This window comes from Cataglyphis hispanica, chromosome 3 (genome assembly GCF_021464435.1).
Source record: "Cataglyphis hispanica isolate Lineage 1 chromosome 3, ULB_Chis1_1.0, whole genome shotgun sequence".
NCBI lineage: Eukaryota > Metazoa > Arthropoda > Insecta > Hymenoptera > Formicidae > Cataglyphis > Cataglyphis hispanica.
In genome coordinates, this window is record NC_065956.1 from 10,895,982 (window position 1) to 10,912,972 (window position 16,991).

Sequence of the window (16,991 nt, forward strand, 5' to 3'; positions counted from 1 at the left end):
CAAAATAAGAGTGACAGATAAATTAAAAATAATTTACGTTTACTCATTAGTATCAATATTATTGTTAGACGAAGAAAGGAAGAGAATAGCGTAATTCGTTCTTTCCGATTGTTATTTTAATACACGCTTGTTTTACCGCAATCTAATTAGTAGATATATACATTCCACAAGATTTGTATTTCTTCACTACAATCTATCAACCGCATATTTCTCAACAAAGATTAGCTTCATATAATTTGTGAATCTACAGGTGGTCCCATAGACACAGAAGGTCACATACGATTCCGTGCTATTACAATATATGATTACTATCACTGATTAGACTTCCGATGGTTGGATTCTAAGCGCAATGTCTAAGAAATCACAGACCCGATCGATCGGGTCGGGGTTTTCGGCTCGTTGCTCTCCGTGATTACTTTCGCTGACACACATTGCCGTAACGCAGCCGTTGCGGGTTGGGAGAGGAGAACAAAAGGAGAAGAAACGGAGAAGTGAAGGCAAGCAAAGGAGTCGGAATATATCGAATGTAGACGCAGCGCGGCCATCAGCCATGCCGGACACGTGGATCGTATTGTCGGTGGAACGTGTGCGTTTATATCGCGCACGAGCCACATATGAAAGGAGCCATTGCCGAGATTAGGATCCGACCAAAACACATTACGTACGATCGCTTCGTGCCGGAGGCACAATAGACGTACGCCGTTAAGTACAACAGCTACGTGCGCAACAACGTCCTCGGTACAGTATAGAGGAGATGCGACGATAGAGAGAACGCCGCCACTTCTCTCGTATACGCCAAGCACTCACTTTCTACCTTTGTGCGGGAACATCTCGCTGTAATTTGTGGACGCATCTCGCATGTTTTATGGACACCGTAAAATGGAAACTATTCCGCGCACAGTAACCCGTAATACTCCAAGGGATGAATTACGCCGGCAACACGCGGCCGCATTTTATTCACAGAAAGAAATTACAAAGAGATTACAAATTAAATTCTGTTCACGCAAGTCTTTTTCATTCAATGAAATCATGCGCTTACGGCACAAGCTGGTATGACGTTAAACAAAGTGCATGAATAAAAAAAAAAAAAAAATCGAGATTTTAATACACGACTTTAGTAATGCGTCAAGATAGATAAAGTTATAACGCGACTTCCCGAATAATTACTACGTAAAGAGATAGAATAATCACCGAGCTGCGAGAGCTCGGAACACTCGCGGGTTTCAAAGCACGCATGCATGCGGATGCGGCGCTCCGTCTCTTTCTCTCCTCTCCTCCTCTTTCTCGCAGCTATTTACTCGTAGCGTTCCACACGCGGGCCGTTTCAACCCGTGCGCTACGTGCCGAGATATGCACATATAATTACGCCTGTATACACGCGTAAGTTTTCTTCGACTCGCGGGAGCGATAATCATTTCTGCCGCGCGCGGCCGACAGACTTTTTTGCACCGCGCGACTGGCAACGAGCCACGTTTCCGCGCGATTGCATCTATCTGCCGGCGAGCACTCACAAAAGTATCAATATACCCGGGACCATTAGTCCCTGCCGCCTCTCTCCCTTTCCGCATATGCCCATCGTTTCGTCCGCTCGTAACGCGTGTTGTTGCCCTTTTACTCGGTTTCCTCACGGCTTCCTTGTTGCACGACCGCGTGCCAATCGATTCGATGAAATAACTGCGAATAAACGTCGATGCAAGAGGCGCATCATCGGACGTAGGTGCGGCGAAAACGCGTAAAGCATATATTTTTAGTACATACGCGCGTATACGCATAAGCGCGACGAGAATACTTAAATCGTTTCGTATCGTCATGAGAATCATTCCATCTCGTGTAAAATCTTTCACAAAAAATATTAAAACATAAATTGGATTTTATATTTTAAATAATAAATTTTTATATTTCGCAAAAATTATATTCTAAATCAAAGATTCAGATTTTGTGAAATTATCTTGCTAGCCAGAGATAATCTGAATTCAAACTCTAATTGAGAAAAAACAAGCGGAAATAATATGAGACATCGTTCAGATCGGGACGCTAATTTTACGGTTCGTAAAAAAAGAGATTGAATCCTATGAAGCGCAAAATTGGCGCGTCCAGTCGCAATCGTATTACGGATAACAACGTATGTAAAATGTATGTTAGTTAATAATTTAATTGCGCATTATTTAATGACGCTGCATTACACGTTTTTTCTATAAAATATCACCGATTTAAGGTGATCACAATCATAATTGCCAAGGGCTTGAATACTGCCTTCTCGTCTGATTCTTCGGCCGATTATTCCGTCAATTGTACGTGACGAGTGTTTGCAATAATTGTAGGAAGATGTGATCTTGAATTCATAGCTGGTGTGCACGCTGCAGTGCAAAGTTATTATACTTGCATCGACCATGTGATGCCAGCTACATGCTAATTATTCGTCTGGTTAAAGTAAATGACATACACATACATGAATTATCGCTTAAACAATTCGCTAATTTTTGTTATGACCTCGCGCTATTAATAACGGTACTGTCATTTTTTTAGAGCCTGAGAAAAAATTAAAAAAAAAGAATTATTTATTTATAAATTATTTTTTTTTATTGTACGCAAATATAATATATTTATTATTTATATTTATTTATTATATATTATAAATAAATATTTTTTTCGATCAATTTAAATCCAATTTCTTATTTCCTTTGAATATCGCAAGGGATTTGCCTCTCCCCTCTCCCTTCTCATAAACTCGCTCCAATAATTGTACAATGAACAATGTTTTTTCTTATTGAAAGATATGCCATTCAGAGGAAACAAATGGACCCGAAACGGAACTGACAACGAAACGCACACATTGATGAGGCCAAAAGAACGTAAAATGCTCGCACGCGTGCGTTACGCAACCGCATTGAGACCATAATATCCGGCCTTGCAAAAAAGAGGCCTGTTGGAATGCAGATCCTTTCGAAGGATAATGATTTCTCGGGAATACGCACGGTACTACTGCTATTCAGGTTTTGATGAATAGGAATTGCACGGAAACCGTTGGAGCCGGACGCCGGTATTTAGCATTCGCGAACGACCGACACGTCAAATATTAATCCTTGAAAATACTCAGCTTTCTTCGCTCACGTGCAACTGCTACGTGCGGCTTATTTTACGATCTATCATAAATGAAAAGCATAATTCGATCGAATCTTTACCTCGTTATTCTCAAATTTGTGAAACGTCGCTATTTTTGACAAACTTCACAAATGTTAAATAATATACATTTTATAAAATTATTTTTCGGACACTAAGCAATAGATAAATATATTTCCAATCATTTCCAGACAAAGAGAAATTAATTTAAGCTTTTTTCTTAAAAAAAAATTCTTGAAATAACATTAGTCTGGTATGTCATCTAGTACCTCGTTCTCTCATAGCGAAATGAATGCGAATACATAAAGATTTGTTATGCAGAAAACCACTCGTGTAATTTCGTTTCAAATAACCGCTCAGTCCCGGTCCATTTGAAAACTACCGCAATGTAAAGGAGAAAGAAGAGAGAAAATTAGATTCACCCTCTTACGTGGCACGAGAGCGCATTTATTCTTACGTGTCGCGTGATTTCCCTCGCGGCGCGTATCTTCTCAACGTCCGTCTTTCCATCGCCGCGCGATCAAATACGAGTACAAAGTCGGCTGGTTATACATCGGCATTTTTATTTACGTCAAATCAAATGCATCGACGTTCCTCTTCGCCTTGTCCGACTTTCTCTTACATAAATATCGTGTACTATGCAAATCTGTTTTGGCATATTCAAATAATATGCATATTTAAGCTTTTGTATCTTTAAATATCTCCGAGAATGTCTGAAAAAAATTCTAGTCTTCAAAAAATTTTCAAAAGACTTTTCATTTTATATTTGATAAAAAAAATGGAATATATAAATAGTAAATTATTGAAATTATATATATGTATATGAATATTCAAAAATATTGAATACAGAAATATTGTAGAAAAGATTCTTACATACAATTTGCTTCTTATTTTCTAATTTAATTTAACAATAATAAAATTGAAGATCCTTCTAAAACAACTTGAGAGGGTTTTAAAGAGTTAACTATGCTGCTGACGTCAAATAAAGGCATATAATACATTAGCCGTACTTTTTAAGCTTTGCATGCCTCAAGAAAATCTACCGAGAGATCGCGTCTCAGTTAAGGTAGAAATTTACGACCTGTCCTGACCTACGATCCTCAAAAATTGTTTGCTCAGCCTAAAAAAGCGAGGCGTTAGCAATCGGTGCTTATTGGAAAGATAAAGTAGAAATATAAAATCGGCTTTTCTCTCAATGTCCAAACTCGTTTGGTAAATGTATACTAGAAGAGAGTGGTCATAACATACATATACTATGTTATAGGAAGTGAGAGAATACTTCTCGTTAAAAAAAAAAAAAAAAACCTATTTGATCTATGTGGACAATTCTCTTATTTCTCTAACGATTATTAATGAACGATTACTGATTATGCATAATAAACAAAAATTTGCATCCTGACAATAATTATACGTATAAGAGCAAAGATGCGCTATCAAATTGTGATATTACGAACCGCACCTTTTGACGAAAGATGCGTGAAATATCGGATATAACTTTAAGTTTATGAGTCGCTCCGAGACACGTGCGGTCGCACCCAGAGTACCGCCCGTCATTTCCACAGGCGTTAACTCGAAGGGGTTAACGAGTGTGTCTTCGCGGTCGCGTGTAGCGGTGCTGCCGACAGAGTATCTCAAATGAACATTCCACGGCGAGTCGCGAGCGCCTCGTAAATCGAGAGTTCGAAAGGTTAAACGGCACTTCCGCAATGCTGCTCGTGTTTCTCCGCCCCGCAGAAAAATTCACCGCCGAAGATGGGCGAGGCAGGTGGAGGAACGCGGCTAAAAGATGAACGGAATCGTGTGGCGATGAGAAAAGAGAGACACGAGAGAGAGAGAGAGAGATCTGGCGAGCAAGGGAGAAGGAGAACGAACATCGAGAACGCGTCGGGTGAGGAATGCTCGTGAAAGTCTCGAGCCATTGAGCACGACGAACGAGGCTCGTTGTATCGCGTTCGCCATTCGCGCGGTCCTTATCTGCCCGGACCGCTTAACATTAGGTAAGACTTTATAGCGGCCTGCGCACGCCAAGGTCTCGTTTCCGCGTATCAAGGTTACCGGCGGTTTGCAAACCAGATGAAGATTTTGCGGAAACGCGATATTGCTTTGCTACAACAATAGTGGCTGTGGGAGAAACGCAATGGAGAATTTGGATTTAAAAATAAAAATCGAGTCATTGCGATTCAATTCTCTCACCTACAATATAATTTGGTGTCGTTAAGATATCAAGTTAAGATGCTCTTATTTTCTGAAATTGAAATTTCCTGATATTGTATGGCAATTATATTTAGAACGAAAGTGTACGGTCTCAGAAAGATTGTTTCATCTCATTTTAATTCAGTTATCAATCATGGAGATATATCGATTACCTTTCGGAAGCAATAATCATTAACCCGAAACCTGCTTGACCTACAAAATCCAAAAGGTGAGAGCTGGAATGCGGAGTCATGCCATTCAAATGAGACTCTGACCTCTCGTCTTGATAGGTATATATATTAATTAATGCATCACTTCGCGCGGATAAATTGATTAATCCTTCACGTATTACGATGATTAACAGCGCATTTTTATCTTATAAATTCTCTTTCTCCCAGAAATATTTTTAAAATAAAAACAACAATAACTTATATATTAGAATTGCAAGAATTTACTATAATGTAGAGTATATATTGCTTTTTTATGTCTTTTAATTTGTAATACGGAAACTGTTGATGTTCAAATCAGCATTTCAGTGACATAATAGTATAATAAACAAGTGTTTATACGACCAAACTGGCAATTTATTGTTTGATTATTATATCACGACGTTCGACCATATAGTTTGTCTTATCAGTGAAAGTTATATTAGTAGAAGAGAAGAATCGAAATGTCAAACTGACATTGTGTCAACCACTATGTCAGTTTGACATTTCGATTCTTCTCTTTCTACTTTTTAATTATAACTTTCACTTGATAAGGACCAAAGCCATATGGTCGAAACGTCGTGATATAATAATCAAACAATAAATTGCCAGTTTGGTCGTATAAACACTTGTTTATTAATTTATTTACTGGTGACATTTTTAAAATTAAACATAATAATAGTATAACTTATTACATAAGAGCTTTAAAGATCTTTTTCCAAAGCAATATCTAAGTTATGTCAAAATCTGCGCGATAAATAAGATCGATCGTCAATCAAATCCTTAATGCTGTATGCGGTCGCAGGTGATCTTTGAGAGATGTCACCTTGGTGATCCAGCTTCTCGTCGTTGGTATGCAAAAAAGTCAAATGATGAAAGCACAGCAGATCGCCATTTATTCAACCGTAATATTTTACGCGCGACACCTTATTCGCATTTACTATTCAGCTATCCATTCAGATTCAAATCCTTTCATCAAGAATTCCAACCTGCAGCGATCATCATTCGACTCTCTCGAAGCAAAATCCTGATCGTCCAATATACTTCATCCTCGACGGTTATTCGATTCTTACTTCACCTTCAACCTCTGACTTTATTGTAGAACCGCTATGCGGCATTTTAGGTTGTTCCGCAGTTCCATTTCTGTGTACAGTTACGTTTCTCGCGTGTCTGATTAAAAAATTCTGACGCTAACCGATATTTATAAACACGGTAAATTCACGAAGCACTCTTATCTCATTCGATTGATTTATTATATTCGTGCTATCTAAATTTACGATATCTCTCAAGCATGCTTTGACTATCAGGAATAATTATCGCTTTTGAATAAAATGAGAAATTATGTAATTTTGCAAAGATGACCGAGACGCTCATCGTTCTAAAATAATGAATAATGAAAATAACATTCTTTCCTCTATACGTGATGTAATGCACGCACGATTAAAATACAACGGCTGACATGAAATGAGAATGCTCATAAACGTCCACAAAACATTCGCGCGAATTGTGACGCGTTAATCTGTTAAATTAGGCGAGACGTGAAAAAGGACAGCGCGGGTGCGGATAATGGATTTTCGGGAAGAATACGAATTTCGGAACACGGGGAGTACCGTAACATCGTGAAAAAGATCGCATCGTCTGCGACCGACTAGCGGAGATGCGGAGAACGAGATGCGGATTCGGCACGAGAGAGTGTAAATAAAGTTCACGATCGGCGCACGGGACCCAACGGTAGAGGCCGCCGAGTATTCTAACGGGGCAACGTCACGGCATGTTAACGTTCTACCTTTGCGGAGGGGCTACCCTTTCCGCAATATACCGCGTCAGTCCGGAGATATCGCAGATCCGCGCACCGTTTCCGCGGCACGGTTTCACCAAATGATCGGTCGATTTAAAGCAGAAGTTATCTTACAATATATCTCAATATATCTCACAGTATATTGAATAATAAAATTATTTATCATTTAATATAATACATAAATATTTAATATTTTTAAATACTTAAATATTTTCAATATTTTAATATTTTTTTAATTATTGCAATATTTTAATATTTTTCCTCGATTTCTTCAATCAAAAGTATAAATGAATTAAGCTTTCTTAAAAATTCGCTAACTTTTTAAAATGCTTCAGAGATAAATATTATGAGGTATATCAACACAACTCTCTCTATAAATTATCTCAAAATTAAAAAAAATAAAAAAAAAAATTATTAAAGAAATTACCGATCATAAAATAAGATCATTGACTGATAATGAGACGGAAGACTTAATTTATCACAATCTCGGCAAATTTGTAATAAATGCGGAGTGGAAAATTCGCGGAATGCGGCGAACGGAGGAAACAACATCGCGAAATGCAGTAAGTCGTGGTAGAATGCGACATTTATAGGCGAGCCGCGCTGTCGTCGGGCATGAGAGAATCTCGTACGAGGATATAGTCGTGCGAAATTTTTCTCAGCTGTCCGTCCGGCTGCTCCTGGCATGTTCGGTTATACATATACCGCGAAAGCTATATAACGTCTCCTTCGTCGCGCGCTCGTAAAAATCGCGTATTGTGTTTGGCTGCAAGCGGAAAGATGCGCTCGTCTCCGTCGGCATTGTCTTAGAATATCATCCGCCGCATTCTTTTTATCTAGAAATACCCGCTGCAATCTGCGCTTGACGTTTGCGCTATGAAACAACACCTGAGAAAGATACGATAAATTGTGTATCTGTGACTAATGATATAGAATTAATTTATAGAAATTAATTCCATCGTTAGAATTAATTACGTTTGTTTAAGATGAGTTGCGAGAGAAACGTTTTTAAATCCCCAGAAATAAATCCGAACGGCACCCGCATATCACGAGCGCGAATATATATATATATACATATATATATATTTTTTTTTTTCGATGATTTGGGAGTTGTAAAATGATCATTAGCCTAGATGGATAAAAATTTAGAACGTAGGGCAAAAAGCGGCGGCTTTCCCACGTTTTAAAGCCCGTAAATCACGACGATAATCAGGCGCGCATTCCCATAACGCGGGACGGTCGCAATAACCATCTCTCGCGGAGGTTGATCACCCGCGGAGGGAAATTATTATAGGTAAATAACTATTTTCACCTCGGCGATGCGGCTACCGACGCAACCATGAAAAATTCCAATCACGCGCAATGAAAATTCCCAGCGCATTCCGTAACTTTGCACGCACACACATACGCACGCGATATCACGCATATGCGTATAACGAGCGAGGCCATAACTAAAAGCGTGCATGATGAACCGCCGATCACGTTTCGAGATTTATTCGAGCGTCGCGAACGATCGGTGGTAGCGAATTGTTGGAAAACGGATAAAGACGCTCTCTTTACGTTCATTTCTGTGTCCTTTTTTCATTTACTTTTTTCAAATAAATTTCAAAAACTTAAAATACATCCTATATTCGATATTTAAAAGAAGCTTTTTTATCCGAGCAATACAAATAATATTCTAAAACATATAATATAGAGTCTAATGTACTGATCGACATATTTCTCAGATAAATACAATATTAATCCAATTAGCTATGTAAAAATGTATCGCAGATTAATGTTTCGAAAGCAGGTCAACGTCACGCTAGATAATCGAAAACTAATCGTGATGAATTCGTGGCGTTTGTAGCTATCACCTGTTTCTACACAAATACGTGCACACACGTGCATGACGCCACCATGTAATGAAGATACGAATGGAAATAGGGCATGCAATCCGCACGTCATGTCAACGTGCACGTGTGAACACGTGGTACCAAAATTGAACATTCAACGTTCAATTTTTTATTCTAATTATGATTAAACAAATCAATCCAATTTCTTTAATACAATATCGAATGTGCATATTAAATTTAATATAAGTTTAATTTTTTTAACTTTATGATTAATTTGCTCAATTTCGTGAAAAAATGTAAATTTTCTCATTGTTGCCTTGAGTTCTTGAATAAAGAAAATATTCTTGAAAAAAGATAAATCTCATTATAAACAATTTTTTAAGATATTTTTTTTTTGGGGAGGGGAGGGGAAAATCATATTATATTATATTTTATAGTTAAATTGTTTATAAATTTACAGAATATATTTCTTCTCGTTAAAAATGTCAAGATATTGATAGAATTCGTAAAAGAATATTTAAAATTAAAATTAAAAAAATCGTTACATTTATACTATAAGTTATACATACAAATAAATAAAGAAACGTTATTTTCATTTTAATTGTATGGCATATTAATAAATATCAGAATAGCGATTAAAACTTACGTTCACCGCTGCAAATAAATTACTATGACGAAGTTTATCTTGACACGTGTATGAAGCTGATAATTTGTCTATTCGTATTATTCCAGTTAAATGCCATGCGTATATGGCATAGCGTGATAATTACATGTCGCGTTATTTCAATGCGCATTACTCATGCATATTCGCGACCGTGAACGACACGCGCATAATTTAAATTCCGAGCTTTAAAGCTCTTTAATCCTTTCATTATTTAGAAACATTATCTGTGTCTCAACATACATCTCAAATCGAAATGCAATGTTTTTTATGAAGGAAATATCAATTGTCCATCAGTTTCGCTCGATAAGATGCTCGATATATAAATTTGACCAACAAAATCTAACAAATTCCATTTGGCGTAATATAGTTCTTAATGTTATCTTTATCGAAAGAATCTGTTCGCAATTAAAATAAAATTAAGCCTAGAGTAATATTCTTTTATGGTATTTATTTTCGTAGTTCGATCAGCCGAAACTTCCACACAAAAGAGAGAGAGAGAGATGAACATATATAAACATTAAAAGAAAGAAGCAAACGTAAACATCAATATATTGGCATCACAAATACGTCGATGCTCTGAATTATTACGTTCTAATCCATCTTTCGTTCTATGAATAGTTATTCTGTATCTACAAGATACTTTATAAGATTGAATTCTCTCTCTCTCTCTCTCTCTCTCTTTCTCTCGATACTGAAAGAGTTTAGATTCTTTCGTGAAGTCTGCTTCGATACATCGAACGCTTGGCCGATCGAGCAACCCTGATGGTTAAAACGCAAAATCGACACTCACCGATAAATCCGCGGCGTTGATCCCTTTCCCACGACGCCGCTGCCGGGCTGTCTTTCTCTTCCTCTCCTCAATCCCGACACAATCGAATCCGCGAACCCAGGTCGGCGACTGCCACGGGAGATCACTGTGCGGTGCGCACCGTCCGGTAGAGTAGAACGGTATATAATAATGCACTTTGTTCGCGTTCTCTCGAACGAACGATAGACAGGCAACGAACGGATGTCATACACTATCACGATCACTTGTCGATTGCCCAACGCGACGTTAATTTCATTTGGATTCGGGTGCCACGCGCACGTTTGCAACCACCTGTCGAACTCTGGCCGCGTGTTTACATCGCACGATGAGAAGGGGTTGGAAGGGAAGGGGGAAACGGCGAATGGCAGAGTGCGCGAATACGTGACAACCGTTACCGGTCCACTTGTGCCGCCTCGGCGTCTCGCGAGCGAGTGCGAGTCGCGCGCGCTCACCGCGACATAGAATCTAGGGAGGCCGCGGCGCGCCGGCGCGGCGGGGCGGGGATGGGGAATAGTGCCATGCGCCGTGCCGCTCGTTTACCTGCGTCGGAGAACGGTACATCTTTTTCCATTTCGCTCTTCTCCCTCTGTACCCGCTACCCTCTTCCTCCCTGAAGATTCCCGCGAGTCTTCCGCGCCGTGGCTTTTCAAGGGAAATGCAAGGACGACTCTCTTCCGCGAGAAATGAGACTGATAAATGGCGGTCACGTCGCGTCCCGAACAAGATTCGAACTCGACTGCCGCTTGAAGTTCACGGTATATTATAGAACATAGAACATTAAAAATTTAGATTGCGCATCGCACTATAGAATTTAACCAATTAGGATAAAGCAATGCAATATTAGTCAATTAGCCAACCTGTCGATTCTTAGTTACGTAATATGAAGATAGTGCCATAAAAAAACTAGAAATTGTTTTAAATAGTTCATCTATATTGCTATATATAATTGACAGTTCTATGAACTAAGCTGAAAATAAAAATATAAATTAAAAAAAGAAAATTCAATACTTTATATATATATATACATTCACATATACATTTAATACACAAATCTTTAATTTTGAAATTTTTATTCCTTTTCTACATATATTAAATAAAAAGAAACTGAAAAAATTTTTGATCTTTTTTTCTCATTTAATGTCATTGTTTTACCTACCAAAACTAACCCATTATCCAGTCCACATATACAATTGTCTATTTTATCTTATTTTTCAATTGCAATTGATATAATACGTCGCAGCAATATTTCTTTCTGTTCTTCAATAGACATTTCAATATAATAACAAAAGTATCGTACGTCGCGCGTATTGAAATAACAATGCAGTACGAGAGCATATGGCTTCGCGTAAAACGTGCACTAACTCAGACGAGAAGAGTCCGCGTCAGATTTCGATGTACGATCATGAAAATATGATGCCCCGAGCATCTCATGCCCCGTTTTTTTGTCGGTGCACTTAGCCAGACCAATCATGATCGGTTAGAACGACGGGAAATGATTCGGATGGACCACCGCGGTACAGAGAGAGAAAGAGAGAGAGAGAGAGAAACAGCTGGTTCAGCTATTATTAGGGCCGACAACGCACAAATATGAGATTAAAAGAAAGGAGAAGCAAGATACCAATATTATCAGCAAGAATACTGATACTGAAGTAAAAAATTTGAATAAAATTTGAAAATTAAAATAAAAAATAAATTGATAATAATTTAGTTTTTAAATTAAAGAGCCTATTGAAATCTCAATTATACTTGACAAAAATAGCTATGTCATGAATTTTTCGAAAAATTTGCGCGATTGTAAAAGCTTATATATATATATATATATATATATATATATATATATATATTATATTCATAATTACTCTTTTGTTTTATGTATTCATTAATTAAAGGATTATATATAAATTGCGCTTTAGATGCAATGTGTAACTATCAGTAATCATGATAGATATTGATGCGAACATATGCTATTACAGTAAGGCTGCGTCATCTGGCGTTATCTAACCTGAATTGCTTCGCTAAATCGAAAAATTAATTATATTTTATTGCATTACCGATGAGCCTCGTTTCTCATTCTAATTCAATCGGAAATGTGAAAGTAATTCATAAATAAATCATAAAGCAAATAAATAAATGCCATAAATCTTATGATCAAACTTACGTAAAAAAATGATATTCATTGTATTGAATCGGCTGAATATACCTTTACGCGATAATGAATTAATAAACACATAAAAAAAGTGACGCATTCACACGCACGAAATTCAAAATATTGAATTTTTAAAAGAAACTAAATTATGATAAACAAGTTTGTAGTCATTTTTGTGGTGATGAATTTTGTGACATTTAAATGATTGTAATCATTTAAATGCCACAAAATTTCACAGTATGTAATATGTAACATAATAAAAAATGCGCGAACGTACGTGATATATTGCAATTTTGTTGAACAACATATATCAAATCTTATAATTCAAAAACATTTCAGGAATTTATCTATTTATCTTTATTTATTTTTCTTATCAAGTGCTCTTTTTTATTAAAATTATATTTTTTTAAATAATCGTGTTTTTTTTTCTACACAGGACTAAGGAGAAAATCCAATTATAAATGCCATTTATGATTATATGTATTCTATTATATAGTTTTGCATATTTTTCAAGTCATGGAATATTCATTGGATGAAATATTACACTGAATAATGGACAATCTATATTTCATTTGCAATTTCACATACTATATACAAACATCTATAACAAAAACTGTTAAATTACTTATGCGGTGGCCATGTCCACTGATTTGGTGGTGCTTCCTGCGTTAATTTTTCCCACGGTTTCCACACTAACATCTTTTCTGCCAATGAAATCTCATTCTTTGCTTGTATTATAAGTTCCTCTACTTGTCCACAGCCTATCTTGTCTTCTATAGCTTGTATATCCGCAGTCTGCAAAATACGATACTTAATCAATAACAATATATAATATAATATTATTTAAGAATGATTATTTTAATGAGAACTAGCATCACCTCTTTCACGATCTTCAATCTATTTTTGACAAGCTTCTCTGTTTCTTTTCGATAGGCATAATCCTTGGGAAATTTCTCTAACACTCGCAAAATTCTATTGTACAATGGAGTTAATTCTAAATGAGGCTTTGCACACACAGCCAATCCCTTTAGATATGTAGACTGCAAACAAAAAACGATAAGATTAATAAAAAATAAATACTGAACTAGTTTTGTAAAAATTATATACATCAGAATATCGTTAAATATGGTGTGAATTCGAGTTGTATGACAGATGAAATTCTAATCAGATATATTCATTATTAAGTTTATATATAAATTACCTTTTTGATCACACCTGCCATTATCAGAGATATTACCTAACACTTGACGTATTTTAAAGATCTCCCTTTTCATACGGACCATCAGTTTCCTAACCTCAGAATATCAATTGATTGTCGTTAATCGTACACTCAGCGCCATCTAAGAAAGAAGGCTGTGCATTATTGTAACGACATTCAAAACTTAAAAAACATATTTTTATTGTTCATAAAAAATAATTTTTCCTATTTAAAAAATTCTTCCTTCGCAATTTCTAAGTAAAAATTTATTTGTACTTTATACATGAATACCTTAACATATTAATTTAAAAAATCTATAATAAATATACAATCGACTTCCTCGAGTTTTTGGAATTGTGAAAAAATTATTAAACAAATCAAAATAAATTTAAAATAAACAGCAACCCTGTTTATAAGTTATTTAATTAAATAATAAATTTTTAATAAACATTTCCGAATTATGAAAAACTTAATTATATAATTGCACTTTCAAGAGCTATTTTCATCGTCTAATTTTAACTCTAACCTAAAGAATTTTAATATGATGCTTGATATGATGATGTGTCGAGCTATCAATAGTTAATATTGAAAAGGGATTTTTTCAAATTTTTATCATAAAATAAAATAGCAAGTAATTTAAAGATAGAACGTTTATTTATTTTTTCCGCATATAGAAAGTTATGTTTATCGATTAGACTTAGCAACACGCTCCAATTCATCTTTCTTCTTAATCGCGTAAGAATTCGATGAACCTTTAGCGGCGTTGATAAGTTCATCAGCTAAACATTCGCCGATCGTTTTGATGTTGCGGAATGCGGCTTCTCTCGCACCAGTACACAACAACCAAATAGCTTGATTAACGCGACGTAATGGAGATACGTCCACAGCTTGTCTTCTTACAGTACCAGCGCGTCCAATACGCGTGGAGTCTTCCCTTGGCCCAGAGTTGATAATGGCTGTGACAAGAACCTGAAACACAAATATTTTAATTTAAATATATGATATTCAATATTATATAAAATAATTGTAAATACGAATTCTTTTTTATAAAGTGAAGAATAAGATGATAAAAAAAGTAAGAAAAACAAATTATTTTTATATAATAAAATTACAAATCAAATTTTTTAAAATATATTATTTTTTATAATAATTTAAAGTATATAAATTATTCATAAAAGAATATCAAATATATGTAAGCAAACTTTAAATATATAATTATTCAACTCACCTGCAAAGGGTTCTCACCAGTGAGAAGATGAATGATTTCAAAGGCATGTTTAACAATTCGCACAGCCATTAATTTCTTTCCGTTGTTTCTGCCATGCATCATAAGAGAGTTTGTAAGACGTTCCACAATCGGACATTGAGCTTTTCGGAAACGTTTTGCTGCATAACGTCCTGCTGAATGTGGAAGGTATTTTGCATTCTTCTCTTTGACAGCGATGTAATCCTGTAGAGACATGTCATTTACTTGTACATCGTCGCAATTCCAGCGTCCGAACAATTTGATCTCGGGTAGTTCGGCCGGCATGGCTACTGGCAATGTATTTGTGGTTGCCACCACCATATCATCATATGCTTCTTTGTCATCCATTGTTTATCTGTAAAATAAAAATACTTTTTCCAGGAAATCTCTCTAATCAAATCTTGTAAAAAAATTCTCTAATCTTTCTGATATTTTCAATTTAAAGTAAAGAGAATATTTTAAAGACTTTACAGTTTTTTAAAATAAAATTATTTATTACATGCATTTTCTTAAGTTTTTCATTAATATGAAAAAAAAAACAGAGCCATTCAAGTTTCAAGTGCTAGATTTGCAAATGTACTAAAAAAATTAAACAACTTTTGTAAGATAAACATTTTCAACTTGCATTTTTGTTTTTTATCATTAAAAGTTACAATAAAAAATATGTACTGTATGTTCAATATTTTTAAGATATTGAATATATAAACAGAGGATATATATTTTAAACACATAATTCACATATAACTTGGCTTATCGTCAGATTGTCGACTAGTTATAATACCAGAACAAAATTACCAAAGAATTTTTCTAACAATTTTCTGAGTTTCAATAGAATTCCATGAAAATTTCCTGATTTTTTATATGATATGATATAGCATAGCTTTATCATATGATAGAATATTATGAGAATATATATCTATCGCAATATAATGTGCATAACATTTCAGGATAATATAGAGAAAAATAAAGAGATTTTTAGTAAATAATGAAGATAATCAAAGTAAAATATATTGATAACCCGCTCATTAAGAAAGTATCTTTAAGATACATATTTGTATTTTTGAGAGCGAGTGATCGCTTTGTTTGAGACTAAGTGCCGGTATGATACTAAAACAGCGATAGATACGGCACAATTTCGTGTCGTGGCAAGTCGATCGTAGGCGAGATAATACGTTCTAGCTTAAATTTCTCAATGAAAGAGTCTGACGGGAACGAAATTGGTAAGACACATGTGGCCACGCGGTCACACGTGCTACGTGCTTTTTTAGCGCGAAATCCCGCACGTGTTTTCGCACCTGCACAATCACTCACGATTCCTGGCTGCTTCCAATCACTCGACCACGCCGACTTGCACTGCCTTGGCACGAAACTCTCCCGGCGTAATAGCAATTTCTTACTCTACAACTTACGTTCACGTCTTCGTCTGTGCAGGCGTGAACAGGAAAAGGCCATAACACCACGCGCGCCATCTACCCATGCTTACCGGATTTCGAATACGTTAGTCAACGTCAATGTTGACGCGCAGTGGAGAGCATATATCGAAACGATACGCCGTTAACGATATATTTCGTCCTTTCAATATTCATGCGCGTAAATATAACGTGAATAATATGATCCTTTGAGGTAAAAGTGATAGTGATACGAATAAATAGCTTGAAAGTGTATGATTGCTGATTTGACTATAGAGTATCAGTCTTCTTTTTGTAGCCGTACAATGTTCTAATTTCTACATTCAAAATCAAATAGGTAATAATTTTATAAGCTTTGAAAACGAAGA

The 16,991-nt window shown here is 35.9% G+C and overlaps 3 protein-coding genes across 6 annotated transcripts in view; all 3 read right to left on the reverse strand.

Annotated features, from left to right (window-relative positions):
- Positions 1–11,073, reverse strand: part of LOC126859224 (uncharacterized) — a 66,879-nt gene extending 55,806 nt beyond the window's left edge. For both annotated transcript variants that reach the window (XM_050610271.1, XM_050610272.1), the window contains exon 1: positions 10,607–11,073. The gene's annotated coding sequence lies outside the window, so the exon portion shown is untranslated. The remainder of the gene's footprint in view (positions 1–10,606) is intronic.
- Positions 11,074–13,310: 2,237 nt separating this feature from the next.
- LOC126859314 (NADH dehydrogenase [ubiquinone] 1 alpha subcomplex subunit 5) lies at positions 13,311–14,114 on the reverse strand. The gene is made up of 3 exons (XM_050610450.1): positions 13,972–14,114; positions 13,649–13,810; positions 13,311–13,565 (listed from the first exon to the last, which is right to left on the reverse strand). Exons 1-3 carry the CDS (start codon positions 13,990–13,992, stop codon positions 13,392–13,394), a joined length of 357 nt encoding a protein of 118 aa, XP_050466407.1. The 5' UTR covers positions 13,993–14,114; the 3' UTR covers positions 13,311–13,391.
- Positions 14,115–14,603: 489 nt separating this feature from the next.
- Positions 14,604–16,697, reverse strand: LOC126859295 (40S ribosomal protein S5). 3 transcript variants are annotated; one of them, XM_050610427.1, is made up of 3 exons: positions 16,624–16,697; positions 15,197–15,569; positions 14,604–14,937 (listed from the first exon to the last, which is right to left on the reverse strand). In XM_050610427.1, exons 2-3 carry the CDS (start codon positions 15,560–15,562, stop codon positions 14,653–14,655), a joined length of 651 nt encoding a protein of 216 aa, XP_050466384.1. In that variant the 5' UTR covers positions 15,563–15,569; positions 16,624–16,697; the 3' UTR covers positions 14,604–14,652. The 3 variants fall into 3 exon arrangements, with proteins under 3 accessions (XP_050466384.1, XP_050466383.1, XP_050466385.1); XM_050610426.1 differs by having other exon boundaries at positions 16,510–16,673; XM_050610428.1 differs by having other exon boundaries at positions 16,526–16,651.
- Between the last annotated feature and the right edge of the window lie 294 nt (positions 16,698–16,991).

Coding starts and splice junctions, on each gene's coding strand:
- LOC126859314 (XM_050610450.1), bottom strand. CDS start 13,992: ATGGCAGGTGTGATCAAAAAG. Junction 13,811..13,971: donor TGGCAGGTGTGATCAAAAAG/GTAATTTATATA, acceptor TTTTGTTTGCAG/TCTACATATCTAAAGGGATT. Junction 13,566..13,648: donor GATTGAAGATCGTGAAAGAG/GTGATGCTAGTT, acceptor CGTATTTTGCAG/ACTGCGGATATACAAGCTAT.
- LOC126859295 (XM_050610427.1), bottom strand. CDS start 15,562: ATGGATGACAAAGAAGCATATGATGATATGGTGGTGGCAACCACAAAT. Junction 14,938..15,196: donor CTGGTGAGAACCCTTTGCAG/GTGAGTTGAATA, acceptor TTTGTGTTTCAG/GTTCTTGTCACAGCCATTAT.